The sequence below is a fragment of the Coregonus clupeaformis genome, chromosome 21 (genome assembly GCF_020615455.1).
Source record: "Coregonus clupeaformis isolate EN_2021a chromosome 21, ASM2061545v1, whole genome shotgun sequence".
NCBI classification, from domain to species: Eukaryota; Metazoa; Chordata; class Actinopteri; order Salmoniformes; family Salmonidae; genus Coregonus; species Coregonus clupeaformis.
In genome coordinates this window covers 54,464,777-54,486,858 of record NC_059212.1, presented here as the reverse complement: position 1 = coordinate 54,486,858, position 22,082 = coordinate 54,464,777, and the positions used below count along the sequence as shown (strand labels likewise).

Sequence of the window (22,082 nt, the reverse complement as noted above, 5' to 3'; positions counted from 1 at the left end):
CTTCAGCCTCCTTACCCGTCTCCCTCACACTCAGCAAGACAACACATTTAGATAACGTTATCTCCCTCGCACTCAGCAAGACAACACATTTAGATAACGTTATCTCCCTCGCACTCAGCAAGACAACACATTTAGATAACGTTATCTCCCTCGCACTCAGCAAGACAACACATTTAGATAACGTTATCTCCCTCGCACTCAGCAAGACAACACATTTAGATAGCGTTATCTCCCTCGCACTCAGCAAGACAACACATTTAGATAACGTTATAGCTAGCTAGAGCATTTACTAGATTTGCTCACGCGGTGAGCTAACGTCTGACGTGGCCGGCCAGCACACTAGCCCAGCGTCTGGACTGGAGACTGAGGGTCCGTTGATGCTGCCGTACCATTGTCGTATCAGGGATATGCATGGAATGATCAGGGATTGCTTCTATCTCATCCTCCATTGCCATTTTGCCACCTGGCTGTTGTGAATGGGAATAACCATAGAGATAAGTAGAGAGCCCACCTCCTATCTATACATACCATGACTTCTTCTGTGGTAGAGAGAGAGAGAGAGAGCGAGAGAGAGAGATCGAGATCTGCAGACCGGACATATGGGTGTGTCTGTCACAGTGGAGGCTGCTGAGGGGAGGATGGCTCATGATAATGTCTGGAACGGAGTTAATGGAATGGCATCAAACACATGTTTGGTGTATGTGATACCGTTCCACTGATTCCGCTCCAGCCATTTCCACGAGCCTGTCCTCCCCAATTAAGATGCCACCAACCCCCTGTGGTCTGTCACAAAATGGGGCATGTTGCTGTCAGTCAGTCACAATGCATTCATATGGCGTGCTCTCTTTTTTCAGGGAGGAGTTTCCATTAGATGCATTGCATTTCCTAGGTAATCCCAATCTTGACTTAACCTTTGACCTTTCAACTGATGAGTTGGAACCAGGAATGTCTGTCTGCTCCACAGATCCTGACCCAGTGAGCAAAAGTGGTTGAAAATACATATTTTCAGGCACTCTTCCTCACTGGGGAGGATGTAGTACTTACTGTAAGTTTCCAACTAGTCCTCTATTTGCTTCTATCTATCTATCATCCTGTCTGAGCTCTACAAGTTGTGTGATCGCATGAAAAGGCTGCATGAGATAAAGAAGGTGGATTATACTATAGCTTTGACCAACCATGAGAACCGTTGTTGACTAGCCCTATATGAGACATCCAACCGACTGATGGAGGTGTTTGATGACTTGCCCAATTAGAATAATTCTAGTTCTATGGGCTTGGCCTACTCTCTAGTCTGCAGAAATCTATTCTATTTTAGAACACAACGCTCTAGAACTCATTGCATCTGTGTGCAGTTACAGCTTTCTGCCACCGGATGTCAGTGATGAGCAGCTCTGTTTTACTTGCTTTGGACGACACTGGACGTGTCCGAACACCCATACTAGTGTACATATTTAAACTGCATACTATGTACTCATCGTCGCATACCAATGGTGGAAAAAGTACCCAATCGTCATACTTGAGTAAAAGTAAAGATACCTTAATAGAAAATGTGAACGTCAATCAGTAAAATACTACTTGAGTAAAAGTCTAAAAGTATATAAATATACTTAACTACCAAAAGTAAATGTAATTGCTAAAATATACTTAAGTATCAAAAGTAAAAGTATAAATCATTTCAAATTCCTTACATTAAGAAAACCAGACAACACCATTTTCTTGTTTAAAAAAAAGTATTTACAGATAGTCAGCCACACTGGCCGAGTGTAGGTGGATTTTTCCAAATTCAACAGACATGTATGGCAATAACCAGCCTGATAATAGCTCATTTCCAATTCGATAAATTTCTCTAAACTCTGAATAGAATAGGAATGGAGTCAGGCTGGTTATAGGCAGACTATCACATTCGACCTATACTATAGCCCATCTGTCCTATATATCGAAAAGGATATTGCACAGAAACATGTGGACAGTCGGGTGCATCGCAAATTCAGAACCGCTGGACAGCAACACAATAAACTAAAGCACTGATCATTGGGAATGAGATCAGAATGACTGCTAAGGCTTGATCCATAAATTAAATAATTAAATAGGTAGCCTACAAAACTAAAACAACCCATATCTTAAAATGAAAAGGCCTGATTAACATAACATCAATAACGCAGCCACATCCCGAGTCCCCGGTGCTGACTCGCTATTCGGCATCTTCCCATTTAAGTAGCCTAGTTTTGTTGTTTGGCTACTTGAAGACATCTAGGGCCTATCACTGGCAGCCCTCCTCTTCCAATGGATTGTGGGAAAGTGTGCATCGAATTCTACTAGATGAAGAGATTAAATTAGTAGAACATCCTAGTATTTAAACCACACTCGATTTTCGAAAATACACATAGGCTACTATAAAACATTATATTTTCGCATACTGATGAGCGATTACGTTGTTTCCCGCTCTTCGTTGATGTCGGCAGCTCCTCCCCATATCTAACTGATCAGCTGTTGTCAAAACCGAAATGAGTATGACATCCGGGCATTTAAAGTATATTCGTTTTACTACCCCTCTCTATCTTCCTCCCTCTCGCATACTATTAAACTTCTTTCCCCTCCGCATACTTAAACGGTCTACTATATAGGGCATATGTATGGGTATTCGGACAAGGCCTCACCTCTCCACATCTCTGCTCTCTCCTGTACCAGTGGTGAGGGGAACTCTCTCTCCTGTACCAGTGGTGGGGGGAACTCTCTCTCCTGTACCAGTGGTGAGGGGAACTCTCTCTCCTGTACCAGTGGTGGGGGGAACTCTCTCTCTCCTGTACCAGTGGTGAGGGGAACTCTCTCCTGTACCAGTGGTGGGGGAACTCTCTCTCCTGTACCAGTGGTGGGGGACTCTCTCTCCTGTACCAGTGGTGGGGGGAACTCTCTCTCCTGTACCAGTGGTGAGGGGAACTCTCTCTCCTGTACCAGTGGTGAGGGGAACTCTCTCTCCTGTACCAGTGGTGGGGGGAACTCTCTCTCCTGTACCAGTGGTGGGGGGAACTCTCTCTCCTGTACCAGTGGTGGGGGGAACTCTCTTCACTGCTCTCTCTTCTTCTTTTGTAGTATGTTAAGGAATATATTTTTAAAGTATGTTTATTTTTTTTAAAGAAAGGTGTGCATACTTTTAAATGTATTACTTTCAATTAAATTGATAATATTTGGTTTTCTTTTTTTCTGAATAGATGTTCAACCCCGGAAGGTTAAGGATAGTTTTGGCGTATCTTATTGTTTTGACAGTCCAACTTTTTAAATATAATTTCATGTAGGCTATATAGTGTTGCCTTTACCGGTTATTCTTGCTAGTACACTGATACACACTCACACATATGCATGGGGTACATGTGGTCTGTGACTACAGTGTGTTGGTGTGTGTGTGTGTGTGTTTGAGTGTAAGGTGTGTATAATGATAGACCCAAACAGACTCCGAGACACTAGATGCGTCCCAAATGGCACCCAATTACTATATAGTGCACTACTTTTGACCTGGACCCATAGGCCTTCCTAGTGCACTATATAGTGAATAGGGTGCCATTTAGGACGTAGTCACTATCTGTGTTATTTTCCACAGATGTTATTGTTTTAATGAAGAGTCTACTTTGTTAGTGCTCTTTTCGGATGATAAGTCTTCCTTTTGAATAAATATCCATATCACATGGGAATAGTGCTGTCATGGATGTTACCTAATTTGTACTATGGCTAATGATGTCATAAAGGCTGGACTGCACTATGGTGATGATGTCATAATGCCTGAGTTCCTTCTCTGTTGGCTGTTCTGATCTGTTCATACAGTATTAGCTTTTTTGTTACTATACCAATTCAGTTGTTTACTTCAAATAAACATGCATTTGGGTTAACTTCATTTTGTTGTTATTATTATGATCTACTATTCCTCCTCTCACACTTGTTGTTATAGTAACCACTGGCTCTAAGTCTGTCACAATCATTTTGCTTTCAAATGTTATTTGGAAGCTCATATCATCATCACAATTGATTATGCATGTACATCAGGGTTCTTCAATTCCGGTCCTGGAGGGCCGAAACACCTCTGTTTTTCATCCTCTCCTTCTAATCAGGGGCTAATTCAGACCTGGGACACCAGGTGAGTGCAATTAACTACCAGGTAGAAATAAAAAACAGAAGTGTTTCGGCCCTCCAGGACCGGAATTGAAGAACCCTGATGTACATTCTGTCTCCTTGGTTTCAGTATGGATATTCAACTGAACAACATTTATGTGATATAGTCTGACTTCCAAATATGTATAAAATCTACTAAAATGTTATTTGTCACATGCTTCGTAAACAACAGTTGTAGACTAAAAGGCTCTGCATGGTCAATCTGATTTACTGCGATGCAGCCTCTGCAGAAGTCAGAGCAAACATTGGCCTACTTTTGCGCTTCGCAGAGCAGACCTGTTGTGAAGGAAGTTGTCAAAGAGGTGAGTTTGTGTTTATACAGGACCTGCCGCACCCACCTACCGTCAACCAATCATGTCAATGCAGAGCTATACTGAGCCCTCCACATTGTTACACAATTTGAGAGGCACACAGCGATGCTTGATTTGGCCTCTGCATGCCTCCAGAGGTTCCGTCATTTCGTCACACCCTCCATAGGAAGACTCCGACCACATTTTCAGATCAAGCATAAATTGGCTTTAACATTGAAATGCTTACTGACGGGTCCTTCCCAACAACGCAGAGAGAAAGAAAGGAAATAACAGACAAATATTAACACGAGGAATAAATACACAATGAATAACGATAACGTGGCTATATACACGGGGTACCAGTACCCAGTCGATGTGCAGGGGTACAAGGTAATTGAGGTAGATGCAGTGCCTTCGGAAAGTATTCAGACCCCTTGACTTTTTCCACATTTTGTTACATTACAGCCTTATTCTAACATTTCTAAAAACCTGTTTTCGCTTTGTCATTATGGGGTATTGTGTGTAGATTGATGACGATAAAAAAAACAAAAATCAATTTCAGAATAAGGCTGTAACGTAACAAAATGTGGAAAAAGTCAAGGAGTCTGAATACTTTCCGAAGGCATTGTATCAAATCAAATCAAATGAAATTGTATTTGTCACATGCGCCGACTACAACAGGTGTAGACCTTACCGTGAAATGCGTACTTACAAGCCCTTAACCAACAATGCAGTGCAATAAATAGATTTAAGAAAATATTTACTAAATAAACTAAAGTAAAACAATTAGCAAAAAGTAACACAATAAAACAACAATAACGAGGCTATATACAGGGGGTACCGGTACAGAGTCAATGTGCGGGGGTACAGGTTAGTCAAGGTAATTTGTACATGTAGGTAGGGGTAAAGTGACTATGCATAGATAATAAACAGTGAGTAGCAGCAGTGTCAATGTAAATAGTCCGGGTGGCCATTTGATTAATGTACATATAGGTAGGTATTGCATGAATGGACCTACTGTACCTACACATGCCAATGTCTTGTATGGATGGGTTTGCCTCTTACTCATCCCAATGTATTGTATGAATAGGTTTACCCGCTACACATGCCAATGTATTGCATGTACAGTCAGTATATTGCATGTATGTAAGGTAGGAAAAAAAAACAACAGAGGGCGGTATTGTTTGTTAAAGCACCCACCGAGTGACGCTCATTGGTGCTCACTGAAACCACCTCTCTCTCTCTCCCTCTACCGCTCTCCATCTTCCTCTATCTTTCTCTCCTTTCTTCTGTATCTATATGTGTTTATCCCTCTCCATCTTCCTCTCTCTCTTTCCCTTCACCTGTCTTTCTGTCTCTACCCCTCTCTATCTTCCTCTCTCTCTTTCCCTTCACCTGTCTTTCTGTCTCTACCCCTCTCTATCTTCCTCTCTCTCTTTCCCTTCACCTGTCTTTCTGTCTCTACCCCTCTCCATCTTCCCTCTCTCTCTTTCCCTTCACCTGTCTTTCTGTCTTTACCCCTCTCTATCTTCCTCTCTCTCTTTCCCTTCACCTGTCTTTCTGTCTCTACCCCTCTCTATCTTCCTCTCTCTCTTTCCCTTCACCTGTCTTTCTGTCTCTACCCCTCTCTATCTTCCTCTCTCTCTTTCCCTTCACCTGTCTTTCTGTCTCTACCCCTCTCTATCTTCCTCTCTCTCTTTCCCTTCACCTGTCTTTCTGTCTCTACCCCTCTCCATCTTCCTCTCTCTCTTTCCCTTCACCTGTCTTTCTGTCTCTACCCCTCTCTATCTTCCTCTCTCTCTTTCCCTTCACCTGTCTTTCTGTCTCTACCCCTCTCTATCTTCCTCTCTCTCTTTCCCTTCACCTGTCTTTCTGTCTCTACCCCTCTCCATCTTCCTCTCTCTCTTTCCCTTCACCTGTCTTTCTGTCTCTACCCCTCTCTATCTTCCTCTCTCTCTTTCCCTTCACCTGTCTTTCTGTCTCTACCCCTCTCTATCTTCCTCTCTCTCTTTCCCTTCACCTGTCTTTCTGTCTCTACCCCTCTCTATCTTCCTCTCTCTCTTTCCCTTCACCTGTCTTTCTGTCTCTACCCCTCTCTATCTTCCTCTCTCTCTTTCCCTTCACCTGTCTTTCTGTCTCTACCCCTCTCTATCTTCCTCTCTCTCTTTCCCTTCACCTGTCTTTCTGTCTCTACCCCTCTCTATCTTCCTCTCTCTCTTTCCCTTCACCTGTCTTTCTGTCTCTACCCCTCTCTATCTTCCTTTATCTCTTCCTCCATCTCTCTCTCTCTCTCTCTCAATTCAATGTAAGGGCTTTATTGGCATGGGAAACGTATGTTAACATTTCCAAAGCAAGTGAAGTAGATAGTAAACAAAAGTGAAATAAACAATAAATATTAACAGTAAACATTACACTCAGAAGTTCCAAAAGAATAAAGACATTTCAAATGTCATATTATGTCTATATACAGTGTTGTAACAATGTGCAAATAGTTAAAGTACAAATGTCTCTCTCTCTCCCTTCATCTCTCTATCTCTCCCTCCGTCTCTCTCCCTCCCTCTCTCTCTCTCTCTCTCTCCCTTTGTGTGTCTCTCTCTCTCCCTTTGTTTGTCTCTCTCTCTCTCTCTCTCCCTCCCTTCGTCTGTCTTTGAGTCTGTGTTTTGGGAAGCATCTTGTTTCAACTACTCTGAGGTAGCCTACTACTCTGGAAGTATGTGGCATTATGTAGGCAAGTCCCAAAACCAGATTTGTGCTCTTTTTCTGTAGCGATCATGAAGTATCTTATTTATTCAAAGTTCTTTATGATCAGGATAAATATGACATGTGAGCGAATTTATACCTAAAATACATACAGCATTCATAGAGTTGTTGAGACAGTTCATTCTCTATCTCTGCCAACCCAACTTCCCAGCATCTTTGGACAAGTGCTGGCTCAGCTGCCTGCGGCATCTTCTTGATGAAAGGTCCTCCCTGCTAAAAGGTCATTGCTACTGTCAACCTCCAGTGAAAGCTTTCCCAACCCTCATCCTTTGATTATGATATTATAGGCCTCCTACACCCAGCCACCAAGCAGATTGTGGCCAGTAAAATAGGAAATGGTTATATGAATGACTGACCCACTTCAATGGACAGATGTAACAGATTCAAGGGAATTCTAATTATTTGATGGGTTGGATGATCAATTGTGAAAATAGGCTACACTGAATGAAAACTATTCAAATTTTGCAAAAACACGTAGAGCTGTTTGCAAAGACAGACATGTAGAATTTAGTGTACTTTCCACTGAAACTTGAGGTTTAGCTAAGTAAGCAGCTGATTTGTCACACGTGTCATCCCAGTGCTTGGGAACTGAACAGGATAATCAAACATGTCCTTGTGACACAACGTTTCTGATGAAATGTGGGAGAATTCAGTTCTCAGTATGTGGGGGTCTGGCATTTTTGGTTAAAAAAAGTTTATGTGAAAAGCAAAAAAGCAGTTTTTGAGATTTCAAAATAGGTTCGAACAGACGACAAGCTTCCATCACCATTGAAAGGTGACTTCCTAGCAGTGTGGCTCAACACAGATTTGTTTTAAAATCTGCCATTACACTTGCAACCCACCTCTTGATATTAGAAGAAGTAATCCAAAATGTAAGCTGTTTTTAAGAATGTAATTTGTACTGATTAGAGTTCCTTCTTTGTAATGTTATTATCTCATCCTTGTTAGGTCTACATGTTATATTTTACTACCCAGCCCTCCATTACATAGTGAAAAGCACATAGGCCTATGAGGCACGTATCACCTGATGGCAAACAGACAATGATTAACTGGTAGAGGGGCATGGGGCAACAAAGGACTTTCATGTGTAAGAGAATAACTGATGGTGTGCACAGTGTGCAGTTCCCCATGTCGCCTCCTGCAATCACAGAGCGCACTTATCCGTTTGCTGTGATTTGGAGTAGCCTAGGCTATTGGTACGTTCTGTGGTGATTCTGTAGACAGAGAGAGGTAGAAGAGAGGAATTCGCTCTATAATGAGAGTACCGAGCGGCGCTGTGCACGCAGCCAGAGAAAAGAGACTGAGAACGAAGGGAAGAAAATAAGAAAAAAAGTGGGGATACATTTGAAGCACAAAACAAGGAAAAGCCAAGGAGGGACACCGACCCGAAACGAAACAAACCGCTGCAATTGACAATCAACCAAAGGATTGCTAATTATTCCCGTTATTGACGCGCAAACTAGGCTATTTCTAGGGGAATTGATGGTGTCTCCACAGAGCAGAAGTCTAACGGACCTTGCCGAGGGGAGGAATTCGAATGCACTCGGTTGAATCATGCTGATGTTGTTGTGGATAATAACTTTGGCTATCAGTTTTAACAAAGGTGAGGAAAACTGTGGAAGCAAAATAGTAAAAGTTTTTGTGTATCAATACCTCATCAGTCTTTCCGTATGTTTGTGTGTATATCACATTCCACGTTTTAGACTATATTTTTAAGTTTTTCACGAGTTTGTGCAATATGAATGTTGGAATAGGTGTATTGAGCTGCAGGTTATGATGGGAAGGGAGGCATTATTCGTGGTCTCCCTGAAAACACGGTGTGAGAAACTGAGAATTAAAATGCAGACCATATAGCCTAGTGACATTCGGTTCATATTTCCACACTTAAACGATTGTTCGTGCAGCCTCTACCAGGCGCTAATAGAGAGAGAGAGAGAGAGAGAGAGAGAGAGAACCGAGACAGAGAGCAGCAGCATGTAGGTTATTGGTCTTATATGACCTTAGCGTTGCATTAATCGAAATCATTCACACAACTAACGTCTAGTTTCTAACACTAGGCTATAGCCCTTTATCAAGAGAGAAATGTGATAGGCCTACACACATAATATCATTACTCACTGCGCATGTTGTGCCAGAGAGAGAGAGAGAGAGAGAGATTGATGAGGGAATGGCTGAATGAACAGAACACGGGAAAACTGGGAAACTCCAGCCCGACTAGAACATAACAGTCACCAACCAGATCAATATCAACAACCACGACAACTATTTATCTCTCTAGTGCAGGGGTGTCACTCATTCGGTCTTCAATGAGGTCCGGAGAGCCGAACTGAAAATTAGCAAAGAATAGTCCTCTATCCATCGTTTTTGGAATTGTCGATGGTCCTGACTGTCTCTTTCATTTTGGTGATTATTAGCGAGCTGGACACAGTCAATAAACTGTTTAAATGTAGGTCCATTATAATTTCTACACAGTTTCGATTTGGTTTTAGTCATTTTAGGTAGTCTCGCGCTGATCGTGTGCCCGTGCGCATGATTATTTAACACAGATCTCAGACAGAGAACCATGGGGAGGTGCACTCGCTTGCCTAAAGAAGGTATGCGAAATGTAGTCTAATAGCCTATTTTACCTTCATATATAAGGTACAATTATTATTATTATTATTATTTTTTTTATAGGGCTACTGATAGCTATTAGGATTTTACCGCGGCACAGGGATTGATTAATCATCCCTGTCCACTTTGTCCAACACCAATTCGTGTTAAAGGAAACGTCAAGGCACGCGATAGCAGCTCCAAATAAGGGTTTGATTAATTGTGGTGCGTGAGGCTCGGTTCCGTTACCGGAGGAGGGGGACCTGTTTGATTATGGACAATTGTTCTCTTGTGCCTTTGCGGTTGGTTCTCTCTTCTCGTGGACCCGCTACACGCTCTGCTCATCACCGGTTGCTGAGGAGATCTCACTCTTATGTGCTCGAGCACACAGCATACCTGCCTCTGCACCTGAGAGTCCTGGCGCCAGTCCTGTTCTGATACAACAGCAATACAATACATCTATTACATCAGCCATTCATATAGCTTCATTCGGTTATGATGCCATTATCAATAGCCATACCCATCACATACACTCTTGACAAACATCCTTATCAGATAGAGTAGGCTTTTTAAACCAGTTTACACACTCTGCTACCATGAGAGCAGGAGGAAGGGAAGAGAGGCTCCTCCCTCTCTTAGTGACAGCAGGAGGACAGGAAGAGAGGCTCCTCTCCCTCTTAGTGACAGCAGGAGGATGGGAAAAAAGACTCCTCCCTCTCTTAGTGACAGCAGGAGGAGAGGAAAATAGGCTCCTCCTTCTCTTAGTGACAGCAGGAGGATGGGAAAAAAGACTCCTCCCTCTCTTAGTGACAGCAGGAGGATGGGAAAATAGGCTCCTCCCTCTCTTAGTGACAGCAGGAGGAGAGGAAAATAGGCTCCTCCTTCTTAGTGACAGCAGGAGGAGAGGAAAATAGGCTCCTCCTTCTTAGTGACAGCAGGAGGAGGGGTAAAGAGGCTCTTCCCTCTCTTGGTGACAGCAGGAGAGAAACATAGGCCCCTCCCTCTCTAAGTGACAGCAAGAGGAGAAGAAAATAGGCTCCTCCCTCTCTAAGTGACAGCAGGAGGAAGGGAAAAGAGGCAGATTCTTGACAGAGAAAGAGAGAAGAAGGACTAGACATGTCCTGCAGCTTTGGTCACTGCCCTGTTTGCTTGTATCTACAGTTGAAGTTGGAAGTTTACATACACTTAGGTTGGAGTCATTAAAACTCGTTTTTCAACCACTACACACATTTCTTGTTAACAAACTATAGTTTTGGCAGGTCGGTTAGGACATCTACTTTGTGCATGACACAAGTAATTTTTTCCAACAATTGTTTACAGACAGATTATTTCACTTAGAATTCACTGTATCACAATTCCAGTGGGTCAGAGGTTTACATACACTAAGTTGACTGTGCCTTTAAACAGCTTGGGAAATTCCAGAAAATGATGTCATGGCTTTAGAAGCTTCTGATAGGCTAATTGACATCATTTGAGTCAATTGGAGGTGTACCTGTGGATGTATTTCAAGGCCTACCTTCAAACTCAGTGCCTCTTTGCTTGACATCATGGGAAAATCAAAAGAAATCAGCCAAGACCTCAGAAAAAAAATTGTAGACCTCCACAAGTCTGGTTCATCCTTGGGAGCAATTTCCAAACGCCTGAAGGTACCACGTTCATCTATACAAACAATAGTACGCAAGTATAAACACCATGGGACCATGCAGCCGTCATTCCGCTCAGGAAGGAGACGCGTTCTGTCTCCTAGAGATTAACGTACTTTGGTGCGAAAAGTGCAAATCAATCCCAGAACAGCAGCAAAGGACCTTGTGAAGATGCTGGAGGAAACAGGTACAAAAGTATCTATATCCACAGTAAAACGAGTTCTATATCGACATAACCTGAAAGGCCGCTCAGCAAGGAAGAAACCACTGCTCCAAAACCGCCGTAAAAAGCCAGACTACGGTTTGCAACTGCACATGGGGACAAAGATCGTACTTTTTGGAGAAATGTCCTCTGGTCTGATGAAACAAAAATATAACTGTTTGGCCATAATCACCATTATTATGTTTGGAGGAAAAAGGGGGATGCTTGCAAGCCGAAGAACACCATCCCAACCGTGAAGAACGGGGGTGGCAGCATCATGCTGTGGGGGTGCTTTGCTGCAGGAGGGTCTGGTGCACTTCACAAAATAGATGGTATCATAAGGAAGGAAAATTATGTGGATATATTGAAGCAACATCTCAAGACATCAGTCAGGAAGTTAAAGCTTGGTCGCAAATGGATCTTCCAAATGGACAATGACCCCAAGCATACTTCCAAAGTTGTGGCAAAATGGCTTAAGGACAACAAAGTCAAGGTATTGGAGTGGCCATCACAAAGCCCTGACCTCAATCCTATAGAACATTTGTGGGCTGAACTGCAAAAGCGTGTGCGAGCAAGGAGGCCTACAAACCTGACTCAGTTACACCAGCTCTGTCAGGAGGAATGGGCCAAAATTCACCCAACTTATTGTGGGAAGCTTGTGGAAGGCTACCCGAAACATTTGACCCAAGTGAAACAATTGAAAGGCAATGCTACCAAATACTAATGGAGTGTATGTAAACTTCTGACCCACTGGGAATGTGATGAAAGAAATAAAAGCTGAAATAAATAATTCTCTCTACTATTATTCTGACATTTCACATTCTTAAAATAAAGTGGTGATCGTAACTGACCTAAGCCAGGACATTTTTACTAGGATTAAATGTCAGGAATTGTGAATAACTGAGTTTAAATGTATTTGGCTAAGGTGTATGTAAACTTCCGACTTCAACTGAAATTGTGAAGTAGTTCAGCATCACCAGAAGTAGTATGGTGAATTCAATCACTAGGGCCGCCAAATTCCACCCTATTCCCTACATAGTGCACTACATTTGACCAGAGCCCTATAGTCTTCTGTGTCATGAGCACCTGCATAACTACACTATTATATTTTATGACCGGGAACAGTCGTTAGTAATGCACTCAATTAACAACAGTTGAATTTATGATACCTTGATATGATACACAACGTTTTTCAGAACAACAGTCTAAGAATGTCCACAGACTACGTCCCAAATGGCACCCTATTCCCTATATAGTTTACTACTTTTGACTGTATAGGGGATAGGGTACCATTTGGAATGTAGATCATATGTGTGGGGATATGTTGTTGAGAGCCAGTGTGTGGAGTGAAAAGTGAGGACGTTTGCATATTTGACAGTGTCTATCGGGGAATTATGAGTGACACACATCAATCTCCCCATTCTGCCATGCTGAGAGAGAGGTACTGAGAGAGAGAAGTAGAGAGAGATACTGAGAGAGAGATACTGAGAGAGAAGTAGAGAGAGAGAAGTAGAGAGAGAGAGATACTGAGAGAGAGATACTGAGAGAGAAATATAGAGAGATACTGAGAGAGAGATACTGAGAGAGAGATACAGAGATACTGAGAGAGAGATACTGAGAGAGAGATACTGAGAGAGAGATACTGAGAGAGAAATATAGAGAGATACTGAGAGAGATACTGAGAGAGAAGTAGAGCAAGAGAGGGAGCAGAGAGAGAGAGAGAGAGAGAGAGAGAGAGAGAGAGAGAGAGAGAGAGAGAGAGAGAGAGAGAGAGAGCTGGGGCAGAGAGGGACATGTCCCTGACACGGAGAGAGGTTGGAAACTGGAGAGAGAGAGAGAGAGAGAGAGAGAGAGCGAGAGAGAAAGAGAGAGCGGTGGCAGAGTATTTATTTTCCCATTTGTACTTTAACTATTTGCACATTGTTACAACACTGTATATATACATAATATGACATTTGAAATGTCTTTATTCTTTTGGAACTTCTGAGTGTAATGTTTACTGTTAATATTTATTGTTTATTTCACTTTTGTTTACTATCTACTTCACTTGCTTTGGCAATGTTAACATACGTTTCCCATGCCAATAAAGCCCTTCAATTGAAATTGAATTGAATTGAGAGAGAGAGAGAGGGGGGCAGGGAGGGACATGGCCCTGACACGGAGTGAGGTTGGAAACTGGAGAGAGAGAGAGATGATCTGGTGCTTCTGTCACCAACCAAAGAGGGCCTACAGCAGCACCTAGATCTTCTGCACAGATTCTGTCAGACCTGGGCCCTGACAGTAAATCTCAGTAAGACAAAAATAATGGTGTTCCAAAAAGGTCCAGTTGCCAGGACCACAAATACAAATTCCATCTAGACACCGTTGCCCTAGAGCACACAAAAAACTATACATACCTCGGCCTAAACATCAGCGCCACAGGTAACTTCCACAAAGCTGTGAACGATCTGAGAGACAAGGCAAGAAGGGCCTTCTATGCCATCAAAAGGAACATAAAATTTGACATACCAATTAGGATCTGGCTAAAAATACTTGAATCAGTTATAGAACCCATTGCCCTTTATGGTTCTGAGGTCTGGGGTCCGCTCACCAACCAAGAATTCACAAAATGGGACAAACACCAAATTGAGACTCTGCATGCAGAATTCTGCAAAAAACATCCTCCGTGTACAACGTAAAACACCAAATAATGCATGCAGAGCAGAATTAGGCCAATACCCGCTAATTATCAAAATCCAGAAAAGAGCCGTTAAATTCTATAACCACTTAAAAGGAAGCGATTCCCAAACCTTCCATAACAAAGCCATCACCTACAGAGAGATGAACTTGGAGAAGAGTCCCTAAGTAAGCTTGTCCTGGGCCTATGTTCACAAACACAAACAGACCCCACACAGCCCCAGGACAACAACAACAACAACAACACAATTAGACCCAACCAAATCATGAGAAAACAAAAAGAGAATTACTTGACACATTGGAAAGAACAAACAAAAAAACAGAGCAGAATGCTATTTGGCCCTAAACAGAGAGTACACAGTGGCAGAATACCTGACCACTGTGACTAACCCAAACTTAAGGAAAGCTTTGACTATGTACAGACTCAGTGAGCATAGCCTTGCTATTGAGAAAGGCCGCCGTAGGCAGACCTGGCTCTCAAGAGAAGACAGGCTATGTGCACACTGCCCACAAAATGAGGTGGAAACTGAGCTGCACTTCCTAACCTCCTGCCAAATGTATGACCATATTAGAGACACATATTTCCCTCAGATTACAGCGATCCACAAAGAATTCGAAAACAAACCCAATTTTGATAAACTCCCCTTATCTACTGGGTGAAAAACCACAGTGTGCCATCACAGCTGCAAGATTTGTGACCTGTTGCCACAAGAAAAGGGCAACCAGTGAAGAACAAACACCATTGTAAATACAACCCATATTTATGTTTATTTATTTTCCCATTTGTACTTTAACTATTTGCACATTGTTACAACACTGTATATATACATAATATGACATTTGAAATGTCTTTATTCTTTTGAAACTTCTGAGTGTAATGTTTACTGTTAATATTTATTGTTTATTTCACTTTTGTTTACTATCTACTTCCCTTGCTTTGGCAATGTTAACACACGTTTCCCATGCCAATAAAGCCCTTAAATTGAATTGAATTGAAATTGAAATTGAATTGAATTGAATTGAGAGAGAGAGCGGGGGCAGAGAGAGACATGGCCCTGATACGGAGAGAGGTTGGAAACTGGAGCGAGAGAGAGAGAGAGAGAGAGAGAGAGAGAGAGAGAGAGAGAGAGAGAGAGAGAGAGATAGAGAGAGAGAGAGATAGAGAGAGAGAGAGAGAGAGAGAGAGAGAGAGAGAGAGAGAGAGAGAGAGAGAGAGAGAGAGAGAGAGAGAGAGAGAGAGAGGGTTGGGCGGGGGCAGAGAGAGACATGGCCCTGACACAGAGAGAGGTTGGAAAGAGAGAGAGAGAGAGACATGGCCCTGACACAGAGAGAGGTTGGAAACTGGAGCGAGAGAGCGGGGGCAGAGCGGGACATGGCACTGACACGGAGGGAGGTTGGAAACTGGAGAGAGAGAGCGGGGGCAGAGCGGGACATGTGTACGGAGACATGGCCCTGACACGGAGAGAGGTTTGAAGCTGGAGAGAGAGAAAGAGAGAGAGAGAGAGACTAATAAAAAAGGAACCCACTATAACTAGTAATTTAGGTGACTAGAGAACGACTTAAGCTTCAGGGCAGATATTGGTGGGTGTCCAAGTCCAGACAGAGCATGTGATGGCTTAGAAAAAAATGTCTAGCCATTCAAACAAGTAATCTTATGTAATCTAATCAAATATAATACTACACCTCTTGGTGTGGATGATATGGATGCATGAATGAGTATTAGACCCAGACCCTACTCCCAAAGTGTTTGGCTTTGTCTCAAATGGCACCCTATTGTCACCCCTGTGGGCCTTGGTCAAAAGTAGTGCACTAGATAGGGAATAGGGTGCCATTGGGGACAGGACTCTGGTCAAAAGTAGTGCACTAGATAGGGAATAGGGTGCCATTGGGGACACACCCTTTCTTTTGTGGTGTGCGTTTGATAGAGGTTAGAGAGATCAGCCACTTCTTTTTAAGAGAGAGGGAGAATCAACCTGCCCAGTCTCTTCTCTCCCGTTAAGGGAATTCTTTCAAAGGGAATCAGACATCAAAACCAAACAGCATTGGAGGGTATATGTCAACAAAAAGGACTAAAGAGCAAGTATGACAAGTGACGAGAAGGATGTGGAGGTAGTTTCTAAATCTCTCTCTCTCTCTCTCTCTCTCTCTCTCTCTCTCTCTCTCTCTCTCTCCCCCATCTCTTTGTTGTCTGTGAGAAAAACAATTCAATTCAATGACGCCCACCTGGCGTTTTTTGACACTTGAAATCCATTCAAAGATTCCTCTAAAAATAGCTTCAGTAATGTATGACTCCATATTGATAAACGATAACATAAAAGATCAATAACATATTTACATCTTAATTCCAGCCTTTGCATACAGTGAGGGAAAAAAGTATTTGATCCCCTGCTGATTTTGTATGTTTGCCCACTGACAAAGAAATGATCAGTCTATAATTTTAATGGTAGGTTTATTTGAACAGTGAGAGACAGAATAACAACAAAAAAATCCAGAAAAACGCATGTAAAAAATGTTATAAATTGATTTGCATTTTAATGAGGGAAATAAGTATTTGACCCCCTCTCAATCAGAAAGATTTCTGGCTCCCAGGTGTCTTTTATACAGGTAACGAGCTGAGATTAGGAGCACACTCTTAAAGGGAATACTCCTAATCTCAGTTTGTCACCTGTATAAAAGACACCTGTCCACAGAAGCAATCAATCAATCAGATTCCAAACTCTCCACCATGGCCAAGACTAAAGAGCTCTCCAAGGATGTCAGGGACAAGATTGTAGACCTACACAAGGCTGGAATGGGCTACAAGACCATCGGCAAGCAGCTTGGTGTGAAGGTGACAACAGTTGGTGCGATTATTCGCAAATGGAAGAAACACAAAATAACTGTCAATCTCCCTCGGCCTGGGGCTCCATGCAAGATCTCACCTCGCGGAGTTGCAATGATCATGAGAACGGTGAGGAATCAGCCCAGAACTACACGGGAGGATCTTGTCAATGATCTCAAGGCAGCTGGGACCATAGTCACCAAGAAAACAATTGGTAACACACTACGCCGTGAAGGACTGAAATCCCGCAGCGCCCGCAAGGTCCCCCTGCTCAAGAAAGCAGATATACAGGCCCGTCTGAAGTTTGCCAATGAACATCTGAATGATTCAGAGAAGAACTGGGTGAAAAATCAAGGTCTTTGGCATCAACTCAACTCGCCGTGTTTGGAGGAGGAGGAATGCTGCCTATGACCCCAAAAACACCATCCCCACCGTAAAACATGGAGGTGGAAACATTATGCTTTGGGGGTGTTTTTCTGCTAAGGGGACAGGACAACTTCACCGCATCAAAGGGACGACGGACGGGGCCATGTACCATCAAATCTTGGGTGAGAACCTCCTTCCCTCAGCCAGGGCATTGAAAATGGGTCGTGGATGGGTTTCCAGCATGACAATGATCCAAAACACACGGCCAAGGCAACAAAGGAGTGGCTGAAGAAGAAGCATATTAAGGTCCTGGAGTGGCCTAGCCAGTCTCCAGACCTTAATCCCATAGAAAATCTGTGGAGGGAGCTGAAGGTTCGAGTTGCCAAACGTCAGCCTCGAAACCTTAATGACTTGGAGAAGATCTGCAAAGAGGAGTGGGACAAAATCCATCCTGAGATGTGTGCAAACCTGGTGGCCAACTACAAGAAACGTCTGACCTCTGTGATTGCCAACAAGGGTTTTGCCACCAAGTACTAAGTCATGTTTTGCAGAGGGGTCAAATACTTATATCCCTCATTAAAATGCAAATCAATTTATAACATTTTTGACATGCGTTTTTCTGGATTTTTTTGTTGTTATTCTGTCTCTCACTGTTCAAATAAACCTACCATTAAAATTATAGACTGATCATTTCTTTGTCAGTGGGCAAACGTACAAAATCAGCAGGGGATCAAATACTTTTTTCCCTCACTGTATGTAATATATGCAGTGTTTATCGTGAATGCAGTCTCCAAAAAACGCAGAAACATTGCCTTTAAAATTAAATCGCGCTATACCGCGGATCTTCAGCGCTACGGGGTAGCGGAGTGGGGTAGCGGGGTGAGGTAGCAGTGTGGGATAGCGGAGTGGGGTAGCGGGGTGGGGTAGCGGGGTGGGGTAGCGGTGAGGGGTAGCGGTGTGGGGTAGCAGTGTGGGGTAGCGGGGTGGGGGTAGCGGTGTGGGGGTAGCGGGGTGGGGCTGCGGTGAGGGGTAGCGGGGTGGGGCTGCGGTGAGGGGTAGCGGTGTGGGGTAGCGGGGTGGGGTAGCGGTGTGGGGTAGCGGCGTGGGGTAGCGGCATGGGGTAGCGGCGTGGGGTAGCGGGGTGGGGTAGCGGTGTGGGGTAGCAGGGTGGGGTAGCGGTGTGGGGTATCGGGGTGGGGTAAAATGCAAATCAATTTATAACATTTTTTACATGCGTTTTTCTGGATTTTTTTGTTGTTATTCTGTCTCTCACTGTTCAAATAAACCTACCATTAAAATTATAGACTAATCATTTCTTTGTCAGTGGGCAAACGTACAAAATCAGCAGGGGATCAAATAATGGTGGGGTAGCGGTGTGGGGTAGCGGGGTAGCGGGGTGGGGTAGCGGGGTGGGGTAGCGGTGTGGGGTAGCGGGGTAGCGGGATGGGGTAGCGGTGTGGGGTAGCGGGGTAGCGGGGTAGCGGGGTGGGGTAGCGGTGTGGGGTAGCGGGGTGGGGTAGCGGGGGTAGCGGGGTGGGGGTAGCGGGTAGCGGGGTGGGGTAGCGGGGGTAGCGGGGTAGCGGGTAGCGGGGTAGCGGGTAGCGGGGTGGGGTAGCGGTGTGGGGTAGCGGGGTGGGGTAGCAGGGTGGGGTAGCGGTGTGGGGTAGCGGGGTAGCGGGGTTGGGGTAGCGGTGTGGGGTAGCGGAGTGGGGTAGCGGTGTGGGGTAGCGGGGTGGGGTAGCGGGGTGGGGGTAGCGGGGTGGGGTAGCGGGGTGGGGGTAGCAGGGTGGGGTAGCGGGGTGGGGTAGCGGGGTAGCGGGGTGGGGTAGCGGTGTGGGGTAGCGGAGTGGGGTAGCGGTGTGGGGTAGCGGGGTGGGGTAGCGGGGTGTGTTATGGTTATCAGGGGATTGTGACTTTGTTCTCTTGGTGTGCGTCTCTTATATAGATCCTATGGGCCCTGGTCAAAAGTAGTGCACTATAAAGGGAATAGGGTACCATTGGGACGCAGCCTTGGTAAATTAAGTTGTGATTTGGGAGAGGCGGAGATGATGTCACTGTAGGAGATTTGGGTGTCATTGTTCTGGCGGAGGGGATTAGGGTGGCTTTACACCTCAGGCAGTGTGTGTGTGTGTGTCTATGTGTGTGTGTGTGTGTGTGTGGGTCTGTGAATGTTCTACATAATATGAGTAATTGTGTTTTTTAACAAGGCAGGGGTGAGAGCCAAAATAAAAACAAGGCAACAATAAACATGTCGTCCCCCACGAATCATGCAGCCCCCCCAACCCCCCCCCACCCTTCCCCCAGTGCCGATTTAAATATTGCGCGTGACTAACACATTTCAGTTAACTACTATAAGCTCCCACCTTTGGCCAATCAGTGTCATTTTGTAAATGCCCAGTCTCTATTGCAAGACGCATCATTCACCCAAGTTTCATCAAAATCGGGCCAGTGGTGTCTGTGATATTGCGTGGGTTAATCTAGACTCATATCCCTGAGCATGTGTGCCAAATTATAGCACTCTGAGTAAAGCAGATCAAGAAATATATAAACGTGTGCCCATTATAGCACCACTGTGTGGTCAATATGAATGTTCTTGCATATGTTGAGTCTTGACAGTGTTTGCAACATGTGTACTAAATTGTGTTACAATACAAATATCCTTGACTGATTTATATGCATTTATGTGCCAGACCACGCCCAGGTAAATGTTTATTGGTCAATAGTGGCCATGTTGTTTTAGATCCTAGTCTGGAAAATATTGCATTGAGAAACCTTTGTCCATAGCTGCCACATATCAAGTTTCGTGCAGATCGGTCATTCGGTGCCAGAAGAGTAGCATTGTAAGTGTTTTTCACAAAATTCAAAATGACGGAAAATCCATCATGGCGGATCTTATGGGTCCCTGAGGCAAATGTGTTCCTTGTGAGGAGAGGGACCTATGTACCGAATTTCATGACTTTAGGTCAAATGGGTGAGGGGCGTGACTTTTCAAAGTTTGTATTTTCAATTTTGTTATAGCGCCACCATCTGGCCAATCAATGTACTTTTGTAAATGCCAGATCTCTATGGCAAGACACATCATTCACCCAAGTTTCATCAAAATTGGGCCAATGCTGTCAGAGATATTGCATGTGACTAACGTAGGAACGAATGTACGAACAAACGGACAGACGGAGACAGATCCACAGTCCCCTCCCGATTTCATCGTGGGGAACAATAAAAAGAGCATGTATACTGATGATAGAGGCAGAGATGTTGGGTAGAAAGAAAGAAAGAAAGAAAGAAAGAAAGAAAGAAAGAAAGAAAGAAAGAGAGAAAGAGAGAAAGAGAGAGAAAGATAGAGGGAGGGAAAGGGGAGCGAGAGAAAGATAATATTATTTTGCTCTTTTTAAAATAAAATAAGTATGTTTCTATAGCAACCATCTAACCAGAGGCTGAAAAGAGAGAGAGAGAGAGAGAGAGGAAGAGAGAGAGGAAGACAGCGGGGGGGTAGGGGAGTGGGCTGCAGCGGTGGAGAGACTGTTTCCATAGCAACACACAAAGAGAGGGAGAAAAGGACTTATGGAAACTTAGAAGAAGAAAAAAACATACCGGTACATAGAAAACTGTATATACGCAACATAGTCTAGTCTAGATAGAGGAGGGGAGGTGGAGAGAGGAAACAGGAGTGTGTGTGTGTGTGTGTGTGTGTGTATAGTACAGGGGTCTCCAACCTTTTCTAGCATGAGCATAGCTACTTTTAAAGAGCAATTTTTTCTTATAGCTTTCAAATAGGCACATTCTACCCTGCAACTCTTCCCCGAGTCCTTGGTGTACAAGAGATGTGTTTTCTGTCAATATACCTGGTAATATAGCTAATGTTCATAGACAGTATTTGGCATAAAATAAAATTATATTTGGTATTTTCCCGAATTCTGTTTTCTCCATTTTATTTTTCCTGGTTTTGTTTATTTTTCTCCATTTTTGAATGTCAATATTACAATTATTGATAGAGAAACAACGGAAATTGATGTTCTGAGTCCATGTCAATGCTTAAATCACATCAGAAGACAATTTTTAAGGTCTGGAAATAAAACGAACATATTTAGATTTTTGAGTGTATTTCCCCTTTAATTGCGCATTAACAAGAGAGGAATGTTTCGGTCTAGCGATGTTACTACGGCAGCAGAACATGGCAAAGTTAGAAAAACAATGGCCACCCAATTGATACAAATAGTTTTGATATACTGTAGTTCTGTCAGGTAAGCCTACTTTTCAGTTTACATTTCATTGAGAAGTCTTTCTCTCTACCCACAAGACAGCGGTTATCATTAGCATCGCTAACTGGCTACATACAGACTGATAGACAAACGCATGCACCAAACAGACAGACAGGGGCAATATTGCTGGAAATTAACTGGCAGATATTGTGTTGCGTTTGGCTTTTTAAGCCAACAGTGGCTAACCAGGGGTGGGATAATGTCGATGTGGCTATTGATTGATTGGATAGTAACCGGGAGCTTTATGTTTATGACAGTTGCATGTACTTTCAGAATTGATTGGCGAGCTACTGTCCTGTTGGAGGTCCCTGG

General features: G+C 43.6%; 1 protein-coding gene across 2 annotated transcripts in view; it reads left to right on the top strand.

Annotated features, from left to right (window-relative positions):
* Positions 1-8,390: 8,390 nt before the first annotated feature.
* Positions 8,391-22,082, top strand: part of LOC121535435 (kin of IRRE-like protein 1) — a 69,482-nt gene continuing 55,790 nt past the window's right edge. For both annotated transcript variants that reach the window (XM_041842496.2, XM_041842495.2), the window contains exon 1: positions 8,391-8,814. In XM_041842496.2, coding sequence (XP_041698430.2) covers positions 8,766-8,814 — 49 coding nt within the window. In that variant the 5' untranslated portion in view covers positions 8,391-8,765. The remainder of the gene's footprint in view (positions 8,815-22,082) is intronic.